Source organism: Crocuta crocuta, unplaced genomic scaffold, assembly GCF_008692635.1.
Source record: "Crocuta crocuta isolate KB4526 unplaced genomic scaffold, BGI_CrCroc_1.0 scaffold156, whole genome shotgun sequence".
Classification (NCBI taxonomy): domain Eukaryota; kingdom Metazoa; phylum Chordata; class Mammalia; order Carnivora; family Hyaenidae; genus Crocuta; species Crocuta crocuta.
In genome coordinates, this window is record NW_027531308.1 from 904,840 (window position 1) to 926,255 (window position 21,416).

At 43.0% G+C, this 21,416-nt stretch overlaps 1 protein-coding gene across 1 annotated transcript in view; it reads right to left on the reverse strand.

Annotated features, from left to right (window-relative positions):
- Positions 1 to 21,416, reverse strand: part of RYR3 (ryanodine receptor 3) — a 373,605-nt gene that overhangs the window by 25,472 nt on the left and 326,717 nt on the right. The window contains exons 75-89 of the mRNA XM_077771636.1: positions 20,860 to 20,956; positions 19,143 to 19,249; positions 18,670 to 18,721; positions 17,594 to 17,650; positions 16,517 to 16,616; positions 16,285 to 16,364; positions 14,757 to 14,833; positions 10,793 to 10,866; positions 10,528 to 10,545; positions 10,020 to 10,100; positions 9,456 to 9,544; positions 8,146 to 8,274; positions 5,264 to 5,368; positions 3,444 to 3,525; positions 1,450 to 2,780 (exon numbers count right to left, since the gene is read on the reverse strand). Of these exons, the coding sequence (XP_077627762.1) occupies positions 1,450 to 2,780; positions 3,444 to 3,525; positions 5,264 to 5,368; positions 8,146 to 8,274; positions 9,456 to 9,544; positions 10,020 to 10,100; positions 10,528 to 10,545; positions 10,793 to 10,866; positions 14,757 to 14,833; positions 16,285 to 16,364; positions 16,517 to 16,616; positions 17,594 to 17,650; positions 18,670 to 18,721; positions 19,143 to 19,249; positions 20,860 to 20,956 (2,479 nt within the window). The remainder of the gene's footprint in view (positions 1 to 1,449; positions 2,781 to 3,443; positions 3,526 to 5,263; positions 5,369 to 8,145; positions 8,275 to 9,455; positions 9,545 to 10,019; positions 10,101 to 10,527; positions 10,546 to 10,792; positions 10,867 to 14,756; positions 14,834 to 16,284; positions 16,365 to 16,516; positions 16,617 to 17,593; positions 17,651 to 18,669; positions 18,722 to 19,142; positions 19,250 to 20,859; positions 20,957 to 21,416) is intronic.

Consider the following 21,416-nt stretch of genomic DNA (forward strand, 5'->3'; position numbering starts at 1 on the left):
CACATCCTCTGCTTAAAGTAGGACTACCCTGGTCTCTCCTGTGCCTGTCATCCTTCAGGACTTGGTTCAGGTGACATCGTTTCAGAAGTCTCCTTGGCCATCCTGTTCATACCAGGGCCCACATTCACTTTATAACACATGGCTTTGTTCCTATCTTTCAGCATGTGTCACAAATAATAATTATATTATTGATTCATTGTCTTCTTCCACTAGAAGTTAAGCTGTTTTAAAGAAAAAATGTTTCTCTTATTAACCAATGGATACCCATATACTAAGAATACAACCTGGCATGCAATAAGCCATGAATGAGTCTCTATTATGTATCAAACTCTGTTTGGGACCTGGGGCTACATCAAGGAGCAAACCAAGGTAAATAATGTTAATATTAATGTTTATTAATATTAATTAATTAAGGCCTAACCCCGACTCTCCAAAATTAGGTAAGAGTTTTCTCCTATACATTTTCTTTACCTGGCATTCCTTCTTCCTAACATTTTTCATTCTTGTACTGACTTCCACAAGGTCTTTTTCCCCCCCACTAAATTACAGGGATAATGTACTTCTCATTCACCACTGTATTCTCAGAGACCAAAACAGTGAGAAGCGCACATTAACTGTTTAATAAATACTAATGAAATGAATGAATAAATGGTGTCTTTGGGCTCTGATGTGTTCATACTTTTCTCCACATTCTTTATAAAGCCAGAATGGTGCTGTGAGTTGGATGCTGCAGTGGAGGGGAATGCCCAGAAACTTCCATGACCAAGAGGGCTCTGAATTACTGTTATTCTCTTAGTTTAGTCAAGTGACTCAAAGCCCAAATTGGATAGTGGGTGTATCTCAAGAATAAAAATGTTAAAAGCATGGTGCTGTGCTAAATCATATGATATCATCTGGACCTTTTGGACATGCAGAAGTATTGTCTCACAAGAAAGGTCTCTCCTTATGCTTTATAGGTTTCTCCCACTGTCTGAAAATTTGCTTTATACTTCACTTTTATGAAAGACCTCCATCAGTACCTGTTGATGCTAAGTGAAAGAAACCCAGAAAGGATTTTTGCTTTTATGAAATGATAAACCTTTCTTTGCTTTATGCCATTTCAGCTTATGAAAGGTTTTTATAGGAACACTCTAATTTGGGTAGTGAAGGAAACCTATACTCAATTTCTATGCTTTCAATTCACTGAATGAACCTGTACGCCATGAGAACTAGCCTTCTAATAAAGATGCGGAAGCCCATCAGGTTTGAACTCTACAGTGTAAACTGAACTCAGCAGCTAGACCCTGAGACAACCATCTGAGTCTTGCTTTTCCCACACATGGAAACTGAAAGATCAGGATATAGCAGAGCTGGTATCTATACAATGTCTTCCTGGGGAATTGGTGTCAGAACTGATAGCAAGTCTATTTCTGGGCATAAAGAAAGAGGAAAGAAACAACTTATGCTTACCTGTGCTTTCCTTTTCTTCCGTACAGTACTCTCTAGTGTAGGTGGTTCATCCTTGCCAATAATCTCAGAAAGGTCACCCAAACCCACGTCAGGCCCGTGCTTTAAGCCACCTTCTTTCTTTGAGCGGAATCCAAAGAGATCTGACATACCATCTGCATCTCCTCTCTCACCCCTGACGAAGTGGATGAGTTCCGGTGTAATACCTGGCTCAGTCACCTCTGCCCGCTCAGCATCCACAGCATCGTCATGGATACCAAACTGGGTAGGGTCAGGCATGTCACCCAGGATCTTGGTCACTCTGATGTTCTTTGCCCCTTCCACTAGGCCCCCTCCAAACACCGTGTTCCAGAGGATCTGAAAGATTCCTCCCAATATGGTGAAGAACAACTGGAATAGCCCCACAAACAACATCCAGAAGAAAGAGAAGAACACCTTCACCAGCTCCTTCACAGTCATCTTTTTCACCTTCCTGTACTGCTTCCTCAGGTTCTTCAGCGTTGCCTTCTTCAGAAAGTTGGCTACATTTCTCTTCACTGAGGCACAGGCCATGGCGAATGCAGAGGCAGACTCAAAAGACTTGTCATCTTCCTCTTCACCCTCAATTTCTAACATGTAAGAAGAATCTTCGTCTTCCTCTTCCTCCTCTTCCGGCCTGTCAGTGGAGTCAGATTCAGAGATCTGAGATGCTAACTGCATTTCAAAGATGGTATCCTCACAGAAGTTCACAAACAGTTCCATCTTTTCTTGCTCTCCACCTTCATTGACCACATCAAAGATGAACTGCCGCTTAGATTCCTTCACTTGGGGCTTCTCCCACTGGGTTCGACTGGATTCACTGATCTCAAAATAAACACGCTCAATTTTCTTGGCCCCACCCATGATCTCAATCCGTCCTAGGTAGGGTTCGAAGTAATTTAGTACACTTTCTGCTGGGTCCAATAGACACTTAAGGCGAGAATCATTTGGCATGTGTTCGGAGAGATTTGTCAGTAGCACTGCCACATTAAACCCTATGTCCTTGGCCGGCTCATGAAACCGGTCTACAAAATCAATGTAATTAAACATATCATTCTCATCAGCTTCTGCACATGAAAGGAGAAAGTCAATCTCTGACTGTGTGTACTGTTTTTGCCCCTCCATGGCCTTCTGGAATTCTTTTTTGGAGATAATCCCTTTACCATCTGGGTCATATTCTTTGAAGGTGTCTGAGCTGGTCAGGTCTTTGAGTTTCAAGAACATGTCAAAGAATTTCAAGATCATTTCTACATTGGTAGATGACTCTACCAGTGTGTCAACCATCTGCTTGCCAATAGTTCCATTTACCACATTCCCTGTGAGGCAGGTTCAAAAAGACATACAAATATATAAATAAATCCAAGTCATCATGTAACTGGTCAGGCAGCTACTTTTAGAAGAGTTGTATGCCCAATCAGTCGGCTCTTTTCTGACCGTGATGGTTTAGAAATGGGTAGAACGGAGCAGCAAGCCATAAAGACTACACCACTAGGAGCCAAGGGGGAAAGAAACAAAGGGAAGAAGGAGATGGCCACGCCAGTGCCTTTTATCTGGTCTGGGGCCTGGGAAGTGGTTTCATTATCAGATTATTGGGGACACATAGGGATAAGTGGTGCCCCTCTTATCCCCTTAGACCTAGGAGGGTGCCCAACTAGATGGCTGGCATACACACTGGCAGCCAGATGTACTGAAAAGCAATGGGGAGAGGGAGAGGATAGGGAAGAGCAAAGCTTAGAGGTTTTCCCCAGTTCATTCTGGCTTTCCTATTGATATAAAATGAGTCGGTTTCAGGCTCTGTCCATCAGGCCATGTGCCCCTCACTCATTTTTTTTTGTTTGTTTGTTTCTGAAAATTTGGCTTTCTAACCAATGTCATATGGCATCAGCGACCTGCCAGAAGGATCATCTGCGTGATTAGTATGGTTAGTGCTCAGACCAATTACAGTTGTGTGAATGCCTAGTTATACCAAACAGCCCAACCTTCCAGGAGGGACAGAAGCATCACCACCATGTCCTGAAGGAGATCCAAGAGTTCCTTCAGCAGCTCGATCTGACTGGAATCCTAGAACAGAAACAGGAGATACCCCTGAGCTATCTGATCCCTCAGCAAAGTATAGGGCAGTGAGCAAGAAGAGCCTGCTCTGGAAAGCCTAGATGAAGGTCGTGTCCATTGTGAATGCGGACGTCTTATCATCCACTGTTTGGAGCAATGGGGAGGCTCACTGCAGCAGGACTCATCCAGTAGAGCTCTTTTAGTTTCCCTTTTATTAGTACAATGTGGCAGAGACACCACTCGTTGTCCAAAACAACGTAACAACCCAATCCACCAAAGAGGCATTAGGTATCTCTACTAGTTCATGTTGTTCTTTATACTGGAGAATGATCAGGTGAGCTTTTGGGGGAATACTATTGCAATCCAATTAAGGTATCGAGGTTATAAACACCAACTGGGTTCTCCTTTCTTTCTGGGTTAATTTAGGGTCTCCTGATTCTAGTTGGTGGTGATCTGGCTGCCACTGGTCCCTTAAAAGGTTATATAATTGCGGCTATTCCTCTGGATGGTTTTGATACTCGTCTGTTTGGTTTTCACTTCAGCACTGCAGACGGGGCATTGCCAAGGTAGCTCTGTCTTCAACTCTATGTCACAGAAGGAAAATAATCCTTGGAAGACAGGAGGTGGGCAATCACGGGGTGGGATTTAAAAATGCATTCTGGGCCACACTTCTTGTACAGACTCTCTCTCTCTCTCTCTCACAAATACATAGTTCTTTATTTAGTCTTTCAGTCGGAGGGATTGCCCCCTCTTTGGTGTGGGTCGTCGCTATACACAGAATATCACAGAAGCGTGGAATATTAAGAGCTGGAAAAGACCTCACATCATCTGTTGTAATTCGCAATATTTCATACATGATGGAACCAAAAACCAGGAAGGGGAAGTGACTTCCTGAAAGTCACCAGTGAGGAGGTAGGAGGGCTGGGCTCCTGTCTCAAGAGCCTCTACACTGCACTGCCCCGGCTGGGCTGACAAAGGAGTGGATGTATTACCGCCGAATTAGCAGCACTCCCAAGAACTCTCTCCTTTCATAAGGCCAGAGTCAAAAGGGGAAAAATGAAAGGGTTAAACAGCACATTCCAGAAGAGAGGAGGCAGATGTGACAGCCTTGAAAATTTTAGATACACATTACTTAAATTAATGCTGTGAATGTTACTCTAATCAGCCTGAAACACATCCTGAAGTTCTCCCTCATGGGCTGCCATGGAGAGAGGTGATTGACAACTACATACACTACATTTATTTGTTCATCATAAATGCTCTGAGCGATTCTGATTCATCTTGCCAGAGAGATGGGGAGTGAGAAGGAAAGGCAGAGACGGTGAAGAAGGGGAAGCCAAGGTAAGAGAGAAGGGATATATGAATTACAGAGACATGCAGACATTTGACAGACCCAGACAGGGCTGATAGATTGTCATAAATTGACAAAACAGTGACGAGGAAGCAGAAAGGATTCGCATCATAAAAAGCAAGTGTTGAGGCAGTTATGAAAAGGACAGGTTGGTGGGACATAAGGAAGGAAGCTGCATCCATGCAAAACCTGTCTGGGGACCCCCCGCCACCCCCAGAGGCATTCCTTCCTGTCTCCCATTGAAGTCCTTGGTTTTAAGAGAGAGAAATCTACTCTGCAAGGCTTTTCCAGCCATTTGATCAAGCAGCCGCAGCCACATCCACACAGGGGAACACCAAGGGTGGGGACTGATTCAGCATTTCACACCAATGACACAGCGGGGAAGGGCCACGGTACCTGAGAGAGTTTCATCTGCATGTTAGCAAATACATGGAGGAAGCCGACCACTGCATCCCACAGCCTGCTGTGGGCCAGGCTCTGCTGGTTCCCAGTGCAAGGGCCCTATGGAAAGGAGGGCATCCTTACTTCACTGAATCATGAGCCGCTCTGAGACTTGCCCTAGAAAGCGCATAGGACACCTGCTTCTATTAGCAGATAGCGCCTTCCAAAAGGCATGTATTTTTTGGGTCTGTATTTTCCCATGGTATTACTTTTTGCCCCCTATCATGGGAACCTCTATCTATGAAAAACTGCTAGGAATTTCACAGTGCAGTCAGTGGTTTTCAGATATTTTGTTTTAGCTTCAGAATGCATTCTTCAAATAAAATACTACAATGAGGAACATTATTTAAGAGTTAACAGCTCTGGCAAATCCAGGACAGAAAAGCCCTCCTACCTACCGCTCATCTACTCCTTGGCCTAAGAGGGGTTCTGAGGAACTCCAGGCTTCCACAGTTTGAAGAGCAAGGCCTACTGTTTTCAGTCAAGGCTATACATAAAATGCATGATCACACGGCCACCAAATAAAAAAAAATGTGAATAAGAGTCCTATGTTCAACTATCTTTAGGATTTTCATATCATTAACATAAACTTTAGATGGACTATCACCTCTGACTTTTCTGAAAGCCAAGCATAGAGGGAGGCCTTCATTACCAGTTTGCATTTTCTGTTAATAACTGTTCTATTTTTACATTATTGAATCAATGCTTACAAAAATAAACTTCTGGAATTCTTCTTGGAAGTCTTCTACATGGGAGATTTGTCTATTCTTTCTTGTATACTTAATCATTTATTTACATTAATATGGACTCCGCATCTTCATTTTATGCTTTGGGCTATAATCCAATATCATTCTATTTATTTTGTCACTCAAATTTTTCCAGTTTTGGCCACTGGGAGCTCCTGCCATTGGTTCCTGTGTCCCTTGGACATAGCCCCGTTTTTTTTTTTTAAATTTCCTTGCTCTACAGAATCCTCCAGGCTCATCTTAATAGATTTCTTGCCCCAGTACCTGGACCAGCCCTTTCTCTAAGAAGCCCAGTTCCTCTCACTGGAGAATGGTACTAGAAACCATTAGAAACCAGCTAGTTGTGCTTGCTTCTACTGCGATGTCATTACTTTAAGGCCCTCTCAGCTCACAGAGCAGCAGATATGTGTATACAATCTATCTAGAAATGTTGATCTCTGTACTAATATTAAGTTGAGCATAAGCTTACCAAACTGATGTATCCAACTCTACTGCATTTCCACTGGGGTCCTCTAGCTTCTTCTCCTTGCTTATCTGCAACTTTCCATTCAACAGTGAGAAACCTGGCTCCTGCCATTTAATACTTGCTCACTTCCATTATATATGTAGAATGGGTACAGAATTTATTAACATGGAAAAACTTTAGCAACTAAAGTGCTTACGTACAGTTCCTTTTGCCTTCGGTCTTACAGTCTATATTCATTTCCAAAGTTTCTTAGGTCAGTACCTTGTTCCCCACCTCTTCAGAGAGGTCACTTTTTACATTTTTTTAAATACACTTAGATTCTTCTATCATATTCTGCCTTCATTTCTCATTCTTAACTCTTCCTTATAGTTTATTCTGTTTCTATCCTTTAACTCATCTCCAAATCACTCTTTGATAATAAATTTCCCACAAGAACACATGTAGCATCTCAAGTTCTAGAAAAGCCTTGGCAGAATGTCCAGGGGAGAGGGCAGAGCAAGAGATATTGCCTGCCTTCCTAAACCATCTAAGCTTGTTGAAAAAAAAAATTACTGTTTGTGTACATTTGTTGTCTGATCCATGGAAGCCCCTGGATTATTTCTGGAACAAAACCAGTTGTTGTAAGAAAGTTACTTTCACCAAAAATAAGTTTTTTTTTTTTCCTTTTGGGTTAAGTGCTCCAAGGGAAATTCTGAAGATTAGGATGGGTTCCACAGATAGCAAATCAAATGCCTGTCAAGTCTGTTCAATGCCCTTCACCGGTATTTCACATTCTGTGACCCTTCAGATGAGTCACCTGCTTCTACATTTCTCTCACCATGGTCTTAAAATCCTTGAGTGAAACAAGAGCTGATCTCTGTCTTCAAGTCTTACTTTTCAAGTTGTTAGTCTTAGTTTTGTATTTAGTTTATTAGGGCAATATTACTGGAGTGTCCCAGTTGGCTTATGAGATGGTTTTACAGTATATCCCAGAGGACTGTGATATGGCTACTGATATCAGAACAAATTATTCCTGAGTACACCCTCTATCCATTTTCACAGTTGTTAGACCACTGTAGGCAGTGATCACAGGCTGTTGTAAACAGAGAAAAAGCACTGAAAGATCCAAATATTCAACTTGAAATTCACTTCTAGACTTGCCTGCCACTGGACAGAGCTTATGTGCCACTCAATTACCTTTCCTATGGAGTGAATTTCTGAGAAATTAATCTCAAGACTCAGGAAAACCCCACTTATACCTTTATTCCTTCATTCTATCAATTACTCCTCCACTCCATTCTCCATGCTTACTGAACACCTAGGATGGGCCGCTTGGGCTAGAAATGAAAAATTTTAGATTGAATGAGAAATTTTCTGTACAGAAGGGAAAAGAAAATGTAGCTAGATAAATGCAGGGTATGACAACGCTATGAATAGGTCTCAGAGAGGGACCATAAAGTAGAGCTTCTCATAGAGGGTACTGCTGTTGGAGTACTCTTTCACAACTGGCTCCTAACTGTAGATAAATATTGTCAGTGCTAGGGCTGGATGCACAGTCCATATATGCACCCAAATAATCGGTATGGGTTACAGAACATGGGAGTGTTAAAAATGTTGTTTTCAGGCATGCATTCTGAAGCACATACCTGGATGTATTCTGTAAGGGAATTGAAAATCTGTTTCGTGACTGCCAGAGCTTTGGAAAAATTGTGCTGTCCAGACTCATCAATGATGTCCTTCCCTGAATAATACCAGTAGAAATCACTGATTGATTCCTAAGAACAAACAAATAGAGTTTAGTATTTCTCAGACTTCAGTCAGTGACGCTAAACCTAATGTTCAGGAAGAATACAAGAGAATCCTACATTTCTATGACCTCTTCATTAAGATAGAAACCCAGGGCTTGGGCCACCTGGGTGGCTCAGTTGATTAAGCACCGGACTTTGGCTCAGGTCATGATCTTGTGGTTCATGGGTTGATGCCCTGCATTGGGCTGGTGCAGACAGCTCTGAGCCTGGAGCCTGCTTTGGATTCTGTGTCTCACTCTCTCTCTGCCCCTCTCCCGCTCACATTCTCTTTCTTTCTCTCCCTCTCAAAAATAAACATTAAAAATTTTTTTAAAAATGAGAGACCCAGAACTCTGAGAAAGCACAGAGCTATCTGACTCCTAGCATCTTTTAAGTACATATACCCCTCTAAGAAAGAACAGATGGGACAGAGTACAGTGTTCAGCGGGACATTGGTGACCATGATGTAGGACAACCTATTCACAATGAATAATATACATTAAGGGCAATATGATCATCATCCAAATAACTGGCACAATAGTGGCGACACAGCAGCTGACACCGTTAAGTGCCGCGTACTGCTCTGACTGCATACATTGAACGTCTCCATCTTTACTACCCTAGGAGATGAATGCTACCCATTTTACAGGTGAGAATTTTGGAACACAGGGAGGTTAAATGTATTGCTCCAGGTCACAACCGTAAGTGGCAGAACGAGGGTGAAGAGTCAGCAGAGAGAAAAGAGAATCTTTTTATGGGTATGTAGGTTCTCCTGATATTATTTGGATTTTCCTTCCAACAGTTGGACCTAGTGACTTCTTAAGCACGAAGAACTTGCAGACTCATCCCCACCATCATCTTTACCTGTTTCCTAGTAAAAAAAAATCTGTCTTCATTCATGCATTGTGGCTCCAGGGCACTATGGTGAAGTTTTCACTGGCAAAACTGAAGCAAATCAGCATTTTAATAGATGACTTGCTATCTCACCCTATTTCACTCTTCAAACACTCATGTTTAGGTATTTGACTTCCCCTAAGTGGGTGGGCATAAATTATAATACCTTTCTTACTGGGGCATGAATGTACCCAGGGCCTTCCCTGACCACACGGTAGCTGTGTTCAGCTTCTGGAGACGCACATGAGTCATGCCACTGTCCAAGACCCACTCACCTGCAGACGCAGGAGGTAGTCCACGGTACTGATGATGATGTTAACGGTGGTGGTATTGCCCATCTGAGTCCGCAGGAAGTTCTGGAAGTCTGAGAACACCAGGGCTGGGTCAGAGCCTGTTCTCAGGATGCCGAGGGAGCTGGGCAAGTCCCCTCGGCTGAATTCAGAAGAGACGTGCTATGTGACCAGCCTTCCAAGGGCACCCTGTCTGGGTCCTGGCAGGTCCTGCAGGACGGACAGAGTTTTGCCCTGAGCCCTCCCACCCTGATCATGCCAGAAAGTGGACTTAATAAGCCCTGAGGGACTTGACTGAAAGGGAAGGATGTTCAGATTCACCATCTGATGCTTCTGGAAGCAACTCAGCCTGCGTGGCACTAAATAACATCAGCCCTGAAGTTAAAGTTCATTTTACGTAAGTTTTTTTAAAATTTATTTTATTGAGGAATGGCTTAGCTGTCGTCCTTCAGCCAACAGCTGGTTCTATTAAATGTGGCATCCTGAGCTGAATCATAATTTGGCACCTGAACGTTGTTTTCCTTTGACAAATCAATCTGTTCCACTTACCACTGTTATGTCCTTCACAAAGTAACTGCAGGAATCTAAAGAGATCTCGTGTAAACTCGTCATTCTGGAGTACTTTTTCACCTTGAAAACAGAATATTGATGAGCATGTGTTTAGCTTCTCAACACAGAACACTTTCCGATGCAAAAACAGCAGCGAAAACGATAAGCGGCCTGTGACGGAGCCATTTGGAAAGGGAACTGTAACTGCAGGGGGAAAACCTGATTAACCTGGAACAAAGGCTGCGGTATGCAATGACCAGCAAAGCTGAAGTACTTAGCCCCCCAGTGCGTTTGTAAGGAAAACAGCAAGGCTAATGGCAGTAATGGTTCACAGTCCATACCCATGCTTTGCAGATGGAAGACACTTCGTTAATTAAGCATCAAACTGCTGAGTTAAGCTTCACATGCAACCACCAAGCCTAAATTGTGTCTGTACTGCAGCAACTAAATAAGGTCCCAGAGGACTCGCATACATGGTAGACAACTCGGGCCAGAAACTCAAACTTACCACGCTCACGAACAATGACTGGTGATAAGAGAAAAACAGAAGAATGCAAAGTAAGAAAAACCATAAAGACTATGATAAACCATGTCTAGTTAAGACTGGCTCTATGGACACATCCAGCCTTTATCAAAGATACTGATGGAAATACTTTGCTGGAAGTGAGCACGCCCTGGCAGATTAAGCAGTACCAGCCAGGGCTCTAACCAGCAATAGTTAATTAAGATGGAAATCAGGAAGAGAAGGGCCTTCACATTCATTAGTTACTTACGTGTTCCTTCCTCAGTAACCATCCCCAGGCCTTCAGCTTTATTCTGCCTCTCAAATGCATTCAAATCAAGGACACTTGTAACAGACAAGAGGAAACAAGGTTCAGGGCTACGCACACCGGGAAAATGAGTTTCTAATGTCTCTTGTACCTCCTGACTAAGAATCTGGTCATTGTATTATCATAAATGGCCTAACACATTACAGTGTGGTTGAAAGTCTAACAGTTCCCTGAGTTTGTGCCAAACAGTGTTATTCAAGGATGCCCACAGCTCACAGACAGGCATAGAGAGGGGTCAGGAAAACTTAGAATGACTGCCCTTGTTTGTCCAGTTTGAGCCCTTTCTTTTGCATGAAGATTTGGGAAGGTTTCCCAAGTAAAGAAGGAATATTCTGTTTGAAAAGTTCTCAAAAGAAAGTTGACTTTAAATTGCAGTAATTAACATTCACCTCCCACATTTACCTATTCCCTCTGAGGATCACAAGGAACTGTAGTTTCTAGTGCTCAGAATGAATACTGATGGAAAGGGCTACAAATTCCAGATTTCAAAGGGCCACACCCTTTTAGGTTTTTTGCCTTATTCAGAAGCCAACAGCTGGGAGGAAGCTTTCTGGGGGCAATGGTGTATGTAGTATTCCCGAACTTATAACAAGCTGGCTATTTTTTTTCCCCTACACGTTCTCCAAATTTCTCAGTCATAGCCACCTTCAAATCCTACTTAGCCAGGAACCAAGAGTCCAGATACAGAGCTTGATACAGAGGAAAATGTATAATCACTGTTTTCAATTGGGGCTCATTCTATGTTTCTAACAGACTCTAACTTCTTCTTGAGTTTCAAAGACTTTAGAGAACATTATATAAGTCTCACAGAAATCTAGCTCTTAGAAGCAGAAAGGAGAATAAGTGATTTAGAAGACAATTATAGAAAAAGAGGAAGCTGAGAAAAAGAGAGATAAACTGATACAGGAACACGAAAGGAGAGTTTGAGAGCTCAGCGATACAATCAAATGTAATAATATCCGTATCATAGGAATTCCAGAAGAGGAAGAGAGAGGGAAAGGCGCTGAAGGAGTCCTTGAACAAATTATAGCAGAGAATTTCCCCAATCTGGGGAAGGAAACAGATGTTGAAATCCAAGAGGCACAGAGAACACCCCTTAGATGTAACTTGAATCGACCTTCTGCAAGACATATCATAGTGAAACTGGAAAAAAGTAAGGACAAAGGGAGAATTCAGAAAGCAGCTAGGGAGAAAAGGGCCCTACCCTACAAAGGAACACCTATCAGAGTGGTGACAGACCTACCTACTGAAACTTGGCAGGCAAGAAAGAAACAGCAGGAAATCTTCAATGTGATGAACAGAAAAAATATGCAGCCAAGATTCCCCTATTCACCAAGCTTGTCATTCAGAATAGGAGAGATCAAAGTCTCTCCAAATAAACAAAAATTGAAAGAATTTGTCACCACTAAACCAGCCCTACAAGAAATCCTGAGGGGGACTCTCTGAGGGAAATTTGCAAGGACCACAAGATACCAGAGAAACCACACAGGCATGAATCCCACACAACATGATGACTGTAAACCCATATTTTTCAATAACAACACTGAATGTAAATGGACTGAATGCCCCAATCAAAAGACATAGGGTAGTGGATAAAAAACCAAAATCCATCTATTTGCTGTCTACAAGAGACTCATTTTACACTGGAGGAGACCTTCTGATTGAAAGTAAGGGGATGGAGAAATATCTATCATGCTATGGGAAGTCAAAAGAAAGCTGGAGTAGCTATACTTATATCAGACAAACTGGACTTTAAAGTAAAGACAGTAACAAGGGATGAAGAAGAGCATTGTATAATAATTACAGGTCTATCCATCAGGAAGAACTAACAATTATAAATGTCTATGCACTAAATATGGGAGCACCTAAATATCTAAAACAATTAATCACAAACAGAAACAATCTTATGGATAAGAATATGCCAATANTAAATTGAATCCAACAGCACATAAAAGAATTATACATCAAGATCAAGTGGGATTCATTCCCGGGTTACAGGGCTGGTTCAATATTCGCAGATCAATCAATGGGATACATCACATCAACCAAAAAAAAGATAAAAACCATATGATCCTGTTGATAGATGCAGAAAAAGTATTTGACAAAATACAGCATCCCTTCTTAATAAAGACCCTCGAGAATGTCGGGATAGGGAACTTACTTAAACATCGTAAAAGCCATCTATGAAAAGCCCTCAGCTAACATCACCCTCAGTGGGGAAAACTGAGAGCTTTCCCCCTGAGATTAGGAGCACGACAGGGATGTCCACTCTCACCACTGTTGTTTAACATAGTGCTGGAACTCCTAGCATCAGCCATCAGACAACAAAAGGAAATCAAAGGCATCAGAACTGGCAAAGAAGAGGTCAAACTTTGCAGNTCATGGATTGGAAGAATAAATATAGTTAAAATATCATTACTACCCAAAGCAATCTACACATTCAATGCCATCGCAATCAAAATTGTACTAGCATTCTTCTCAAAACTAGAAGAAACTATGCTAAAATTTGTATGGAACCACAAAAGACCCNCTTTGACAAAGCAGGAAAGAGTATCCAATGGAAAAAAGACAGCCTCTTTAACAGATGGTGTTGGGAGAACTGGACAGCAACATGCAGAAGAATGAAACTAGAACATTTTCTCACACCATACACAAAATAAACTCAAAATGGATAAATCAGAGAGAGAGCATGAGCAGGGAAGGGGCGGAGAGAGAGGGAGACATAGAATCCTAAGCAGGCTCCAGGCTTGGAGCCGTCAGCACAGAGTCTGATGCGGGGCTCAAACCTACAAACTGTGAGATCATGACCTGAGCTGAAGTCAGATGTTCAACTGACTGAGCCACCCAGGCACCCCTGTTTGTTTGTTTGTTTGTTTGTTTCTTCTTTTTTTTTTTAAAGCTTACCTATTTATTCTAAGAGCACGAGTGAGGGAGGGGCAGAAGAAAGGATGAGAAAGAGAGTGACGGAGAGACAGAGACAGAGTCAGAGAGAGAGAATTCCAAGCAGACTCCACACCATCAGCCCAGAGCCTGATGTGGGGCTCGACCTCACAAAATTTAAGTTCATGACCTGAGCTTATGCCAAGACTTGGGACGCTTAATCAACTGAGCCAGCCACCCAGGTGTCCTAATTTTGATTTATTTCAGAAGGAGTTGCACACTATTCAAAATACATATAAATCTTAGTGGATAAGCTGATACTTTTCTTGGAAAAATTGCTAGCTTGTTTCTGAAATGAACAAATATGGTAACTTTATGACCTTTGGCTACATATTGTTCATTCCTCAAGGGGTCAGCCTTGAAGTAAGGCTTATACACGTGGTAGTAAAAGTACAAAGTGTAATGCTTTGTTTTTTTAGGCTATGGCAAAATATTCCCGTGTTAGGATGTACCTCTGTTGAAATGGATCTGTCAAAATATGTACCCCCCAAATACTTATTCAGGCTCAAAGAGTTGTTAATGATGAAGATGGACAAAGTGCCTAATGGGTCTAATGAAAACACAGCCTTAGAGTCCTAGGAAGGTATTCTTCCTCTTTTTCATTCTTCTCTGGTTTGACTTTTATAAGCATTTATGTTTAGGCAAAACACTTGGCTCTGAGAAAAACACAAAGGCGGTAATAAAGGTGATTAAAAAACCAGACCAGGGGTGGGTGGGTGGCTGTGTGTGTGTGTGTGTGTGTGTGTGTGTCTATCTGTGTCTAATGGAGATTATATTTCCCCTTCTGAATGCCATTTGAATGTAATCCTAAGACTGGAGCGAAAACACCCATCCTTTTAGCTTTCTAAGGCTGGTAGATCTTTCCTCAGCAATTCCATGATAAGCTATTCTATTTTGTGGTCCCCTTCACTCCACTCCTTTCTTCTGAACCGAAAAAAAATGCTAGAGGTGGTTTTCCCATATTTACCTGCAAGACTGCATAAGACTGGACAGGCTTTGAAAGAATCCAGCATCCTTTTTCTCCTTTAGGTAATCTAGCATTTTCTGCAAGGGAGACACATTTTAAAAGGAAAAGCAGTGTTAATGATGCCACAAATACTGACCCTCCCAACTGTAATGGAGAAATGCCAAGCTCCAGTCACATAGAGTCACAGCCAACGGGTGGTTTGTAACCTTGGGTAAGCATTAGAACCACATAAACCTTTCCATGTGCCTGGGCCCCACCAATTTTTGTGGAACCAAAATCTCCTTGGGTGGACATTTTATTTTATAAAGATCCACTGGCATTTCTGCTAGGGCAGTATAGGAGACCATGGGCATTCATAGATGTACTGTTTAAAGTCTCTCCCATTTGGAAACAAGCACCAGGGCTGTGATCTAGTTAAATGTCGCTGAGATATATGAAAAACTCATGTGCTCAGATTGGTGCCCTGGAGCAACGAGCTTAGCCAGTAATAAGCCCTGTTCTCTGTTCTCTGTTACTGGGAAGGCAGTGACTTTGTCTGACATCATAAAAATGTAAAAAAAAAAAAAAAAAAAAAAAACTCNAAAAAAAAAAAAAAAAAAAGTCCTTTAAGAAACTCAACTGATGGAGTGGTGATGGAAGAGAAGGGAAAGTGAAGGGTGAAGAACCAAGAAAAGGTGGTTCTTTCATGAGAAATTGGTTTGGGATGAATGAAGGGCCGGGACAAATTATATGCAATAACAGTAGTTATGAATCTGGAAGTTCTCATAGGCTACATCTCCCTGTGATATAACCCTCACAGGTGCCAAGAGTCCTTGAATGACACACTCCTGGGCACACAGATGCTTTCAGTTAGAACCTGGAGGGCCCTGGAGGCACCAGAATCTTCCCATCTCCTGCAACCAGTTTCGGTTCAGATGGCTGAATGAGTTCCATGTGCCAGGAGCTCCACACTAGGCTTCCGTGGGTTGTCTCATTTAACGCATGGTGGTGGGAGTTCGCAGTTGCATCATTCACTGCCATACCCTTCATCCCAGAACAGAGGCTGACCTTAGTGCGTAGTCAGCAATCACAATACTGTTACTGAATGAACGAATAAACAAACGAATGAATGGACAAACAGGTGTGTGGGCTTATGAACGCCACTTAACCGACTAGGGTCCTTGCTCATGGTAAGATAGCTAATATGTAAAATGATCAAAATAAAAACCCAAGGCTTAGAGAACTTCCTTCAGAGCCTGTTTGTGCAAAAAAAAAAATCATCTAATATGAAAACACTAAATATTTTTCTCTTTGAACCCTGGGTAAACCCTCTTTATCAAGCATACATGTATCTGTAGCCTCCTAGCTCTGGTTTTCTTTGTATTCCCAGCTACTCTGATATAATTAGCTACTGAGGACCAAACACCAGCAAAGGTGATGCCGGATGGTTCCTGCTGTAGCAGAGTCAACACCTCTTCCCCAGAGTGTGACAGTCATCAAATGGGAACCCCCCGGGAAGTGTGCATTACCAACCGTGAGTCCCCAGTACCTGTTGTACACCAGCATTGCCTCCGTTCAGAATGGCGATCCCCAGCTTCAGAGTCTCAACCACCATGGGGCTCATCTCACCTGCCATGGTGAAGACTCGATTGAATTACCAAGGAAACAGAGGGTAAATCACACCTTCTGGGCTTTGTCAGGACTCTTTAATTATGACTTCATGTCACAGCTTGCTGTCTCTGTGGTAGCTACAGGGGCCCATCCACAAATCACAGAATCACCTTTGCTGGCGCTTATCATCTGGAGGACCATCTCCGCGGCTCCACGCTCATGCAGCCGAGCTTGCTGGTAGAGGGTTTTCTGCTTTTCCATTTCTTTCTCCTGGGAAAAAAAAAAAAAGCAAGGAAAGATTTGTTAATCCTCAGGCGATCTTATATGGTAAGGTACATTGAGAGAGAGAACCTTTACTTGCTCAGGGAAGGCAACAGGTAATTTCAGACAACACATAATTTCTCCTTTCAGACAAAGGAGACATCTGAGGTTGATTTCCAGACATTATTCAGCTTTCCAAAACTGCCCATCCACAATTCACTCCTATTTTGAGGACGAATTTTCTGCTTTCTGCACTGATAGGAAACATAGCCCATTCCCCTGTAATACTGTAATTATAGAAAGTGACTCCAAGTGAAAATGTGCTTGTTTTCAGTGTTCCAACATACACGGAAAGCTGCTGAGGGCTCAAGTGAAGCAAATCTGCCTGAATGTAGAAAACACCCACTTATCTAGAATGCTCAGACCACCATTAACAGAGACTTTACTGAATATGGAATACTAGTATGTCAAGGCCTTCCAGAGCTGTAATTATGGTTAATTTTACTGTTGTATACTTTGTCCATAAAAAGCATACCAGTAAACAAATATGGTTTTACCCTGAGAGACTCTGTGTCCTCCACTGCCTCAAAATCAAAATTGCTAATAGTTACATTTATAGAATAGTAGCGCAAAAATCACCCTGGTGTCTCCATTGGTTTGAGTTTTCATGTTTAGATGTTTGAATCTGTCCTTCTCTGGCCCCTGTTGCTACCATATGTGAGCAGGAGTGTAGAATTTCCCAGAAGACCAAACCCAGTGAGATGGCTGTGCAGACTGACTGGCCGTGTGCTACTTTTCCTTAGGCTGGAAGACAGACAATAGAAGCATGACTAATGGGTGTGGCTCATGCACGCAGACTTGCGTACTTGTCACCAGATACAGGCAGTGGGGGAGCCGCGTGGCTAATGTCAGCACCCACCTCTGAAGGCCTGACTGTTGGTTTTGGCTTTGGAGGGTGACCCTCTTCCATCTTAGTCAAAACTTACTTCAAATGTCTTTTCCTTGTCTTCCTCTTCGTCTTCGTCCTCCCCACTCTGACAACTCTGGATTCCGCGGAAGAGGGAAAGGAGGAGACAAATTAAAGATCAGCCTCATAAACAAGACTGTTCTACTGTGCAGGGCAGGGGACAGGATGTAATTCACACGCACCTCAGGACCTCAGCACTTTGTAAGCCCAGAACATTTTGACCACTGCAGGGCAACGTTCTACTCAAAATGTCATCTTTGCAGCTACCAAGGGGTTCAGAAAGGAGAAATGGGAACACCAAGCTCACACAGCCAGCGGGGAACCTACCTGGTTTAACCATCGACCTGAACTCTTCCACCAGGTAAAATTCTGGTGTAAAGGGAGGCAGGAGTGCAGGGAGCTGTCCCTTTCTAAACAAGAACCTGGGGCTTGGCAAGAAGACTTCACCTAGGATATGAATCCCAAAGTGCTCCTTCCCATCAGGACCCTGTGGTGCAACAGCCATAGGAACAGGGACTCCTATAACCCAACGTATCCCTCTTTTTTTTTTTTTAATGTTTTATTTATTTCTAGGAGAGAGAGAGAGACAGCGCGAGCAGGGGAGGGTCANGAAGCAGTTCCCTTACCACTCAACATCCCAGAGGCTACTGTTGCTCTATGTGACGTAGGAACAATGTCACTCTGCCTCTGCCAGAGCATAGGCTCTCTTTCCAGTTTCTACAGCCTGTTTCCAAATGTACTGAACTTCCTTCACAACTACAGATGTGTTTGAACTTGTGGATGTGTTCTTAACCTTGACTGAAAATGCAAACATAAGTCTATATGCCTAGATTCCACATGGCTGGGTTGCAATCGCCATGTGATCCGAGCCACTGGCACCCACTGTTTCCTCAAAGCTTCTGAGTTTCCTTCCTTAGGGAGATGGTGGAATGGTTTGCTAATGTCATCCCCATGGCACATGAATTGTGCAGTGCCTGGAGTCCATGTCATGACCAAGTCCTATGGCCTGCTGTTCAGATGACAGTTTTTGTGTGTCCAAAGAGGCAAAAGGGAAGAGAGAAAGACAGACAATGAGAGCAGAAAAGTTGGCTGTACCTTGGCCATCATGCTGGAATAGGAGGTGTACAAGGGATCGTCTTCCAATTTGCTGGAAAGAACGGAGGAAATGTTTATCAGGCTCCTTTTTGTACCTACTGGAAAAGACTAAGAGCCACACAGAATTAAAGAACCCCTTAATGAGTGAGGGAATTAAAAAATCCCTTCGCCCACCCGAATTCTTAGAAATTACTCTGAAAATCTGAATCAGCATTGGCTGATGGTGGAATTCAGGGATGAAGGTTACAGTTTCAGGCTTATCTTCAGCCTCACTGTTTTGCATTATGATGGGAGGCCTGTGGCCTATGTAGTTTCCCTGGATGTTTCCTGATGGCCAGCAATACGGCAGCCAGGAGAAACTGTTCGAATCTGGCACCCCCTTTCCAAGCAGTGCCATCTGTGGGACGGAGGTGTGGGACTGGTACAGCCGCTCCTGGTGCTTTCGAGAAGCAGGGCGCTCTGGTGGTTCTGACCTCCTCTCCGTGAGGGCATTGCGGCTAAAATGGAGAATGATCTGATGCAGTGGGTCCGGGTACTTCTCCGTCTCCTCCTCCTCCTCCTCTTCCACCTTGGGGCATTTCTACACAAACCAATGCAGACAGGTTTTAGGTGTGACTTCAGCACATGCCACACAACCACATGCGAACAAAGAGAAGGTAAAGCGCAAGGCACACAGTGAGTCAGATCAAAGCACAGAGAGAAACCACCATGTCAAATGTTTATTACTGGACAAGAAGCCCTTAAGGATGCAAGGTTTGGGACATAAATATACATATATTTTTTCAGCCAGTCAAAGAAACACTGCCATTTTTGATTCCAACAAAATGAAAGGAAAAGCAGAAGCCTGACCACAGAGGAGGAGCTACAGACTCCAGTGAGCAGAAGTCTCATGCAAGCTCTGGGCACCCGAGTTCAGGAGGGAGGCCCTGGACATCTCCCTGAGAGGCTGGATCTCTCGTCAACACTTGAAAGTTCTTCTGGAAAGGTGGGCTGGGAATAGGGGTGGGGCAAGAGTTATAAAACATGGGGGCCATTTGGGGTCTGCTAACTACCCATTTCTCGCCTAACTTCACTGCTGATTCTAAAATCTTTTTCTTCCTGGGTGATGTCATCCTGGAGTTCCAAGCCTGGAAATCTATCCTCTTTAAGTCTTTTCTCAATCTTCTCTTACAGAAAAGGAAACAGTAGCTAATACATGAGGTGGAAGGGAATTTCTAGCAGTGACAGAGCCCACAGGGTATACCATATTCAGTACATTGTGAAAGCTACACAGGCTGCGTGAATGGTTCTGAAGGGCAGGGTCAAATGATGTTCACTGTCAAGTTCATACTTATCAAGAAACTGGGAAAACCTAAGAACCATCATTCTCAGTGACAGGAGTAGAGGAAAAGAATGAAGGGCATAAAGACAAATGGGAGAAAAATGGGAGAGAAAGGATTAAGAACAAAAAAGAGAGGAGAAGGAAAAGAAACAAAAGGAGACAGGGAAAGAGAAGAAACAAAAGAAAGACTGGATATGAGAAAAACAGAACAAGATTAATGGCGAGGCGAGAATAAGGGATAAGAGAAAAAAAAATGGTAGAAGTAAGGGGAAAGAGAAAAAAGAACCATGGGTTGGTCAATGGAGAGGAGGGTTTGTTTTCTGTCTGAACCAGAATGAGGCTCTCTGGTGCTTCTGCAGTAATCTTCCTCCTTCTCCCCCCCCACCCCGCATGCCACTGTAAGTAGTTTTAGAGCATGAAGTCTGTTAGAGACGGGGCATGACACATTTTCTGAAGGGCCAGATACAGGAAATGTGAAATGCAGGAAGGGGATTTAGATGTGCCTTCCCTAAAACAGAGCTACTGGCCAGAAATGGAGAGCCTTGGCTAGGGTGGGTGGCCTCCTGCAACCAATGGTGCTCAAAACTTAACTTAGCGTGAACTTTTCATTGCATGGCTGTGCATCCCACGAAGTATTAGTTGTTAATAATGATGATGAGGATGATAACAGTACTAGCACCTCCAAGTGAAATTCATCCTCTGGCTCCTATGACCATTAGCAGGGCCTCCTCTGATAATTTATAGTTAGTTCCTTCCAAATGGGTACATCCGATTCTTTGCGAATGTTTAACTGTTATAACACACACACATGAATACAAAAGTCAAATTCATTCACACCCATATCTGCTTCCAGCTGAGTCAGTACTTACAGCCAAATCCTGTACTAGTTTCTCTTCAAAGGAATACTCCTCTGTTTCTATCCAAAATCTCTGATAGCCATGGAGGAAGAGGTTAATGGAGCGGTGCCTGAGCGGAAGGGGTGAGAGTGAGGTCAAGAGGGATCCATGGGACACTCTGTTTTAGTTTGGGTGGTTAACGGTTAGTAAGCAGGACAGACTTTTGTACAATTCTTGTCTTCTGATTGGTCAGGGCAGCCGGCAGTACACCAAAAGCATTTAATACAAAGAAACCAGACCCTTCTAATATGCCAGTTCCTGAATGTCGGGAACACCTTCTCAATGAACTAATAATGGTTAGTGGGGGAGCTGGTGGTAACTAATCTTACTCTGGTCATGTCTTTATCACATTTCTCCTCTAATGAGAAATAATTCATTGGGCCAAGAAACAATTCTTAAATATTTGCTTAACATGGCAGTGTGGTTATCTCTTTTGGCCAATAACCTGTCCAGGTAATCAATCCCATGTAAGTCATGCTAACGCAAGTGGTGTAGCCACAGATATACTGAAAGCAGCAAAGTGTGGGCCC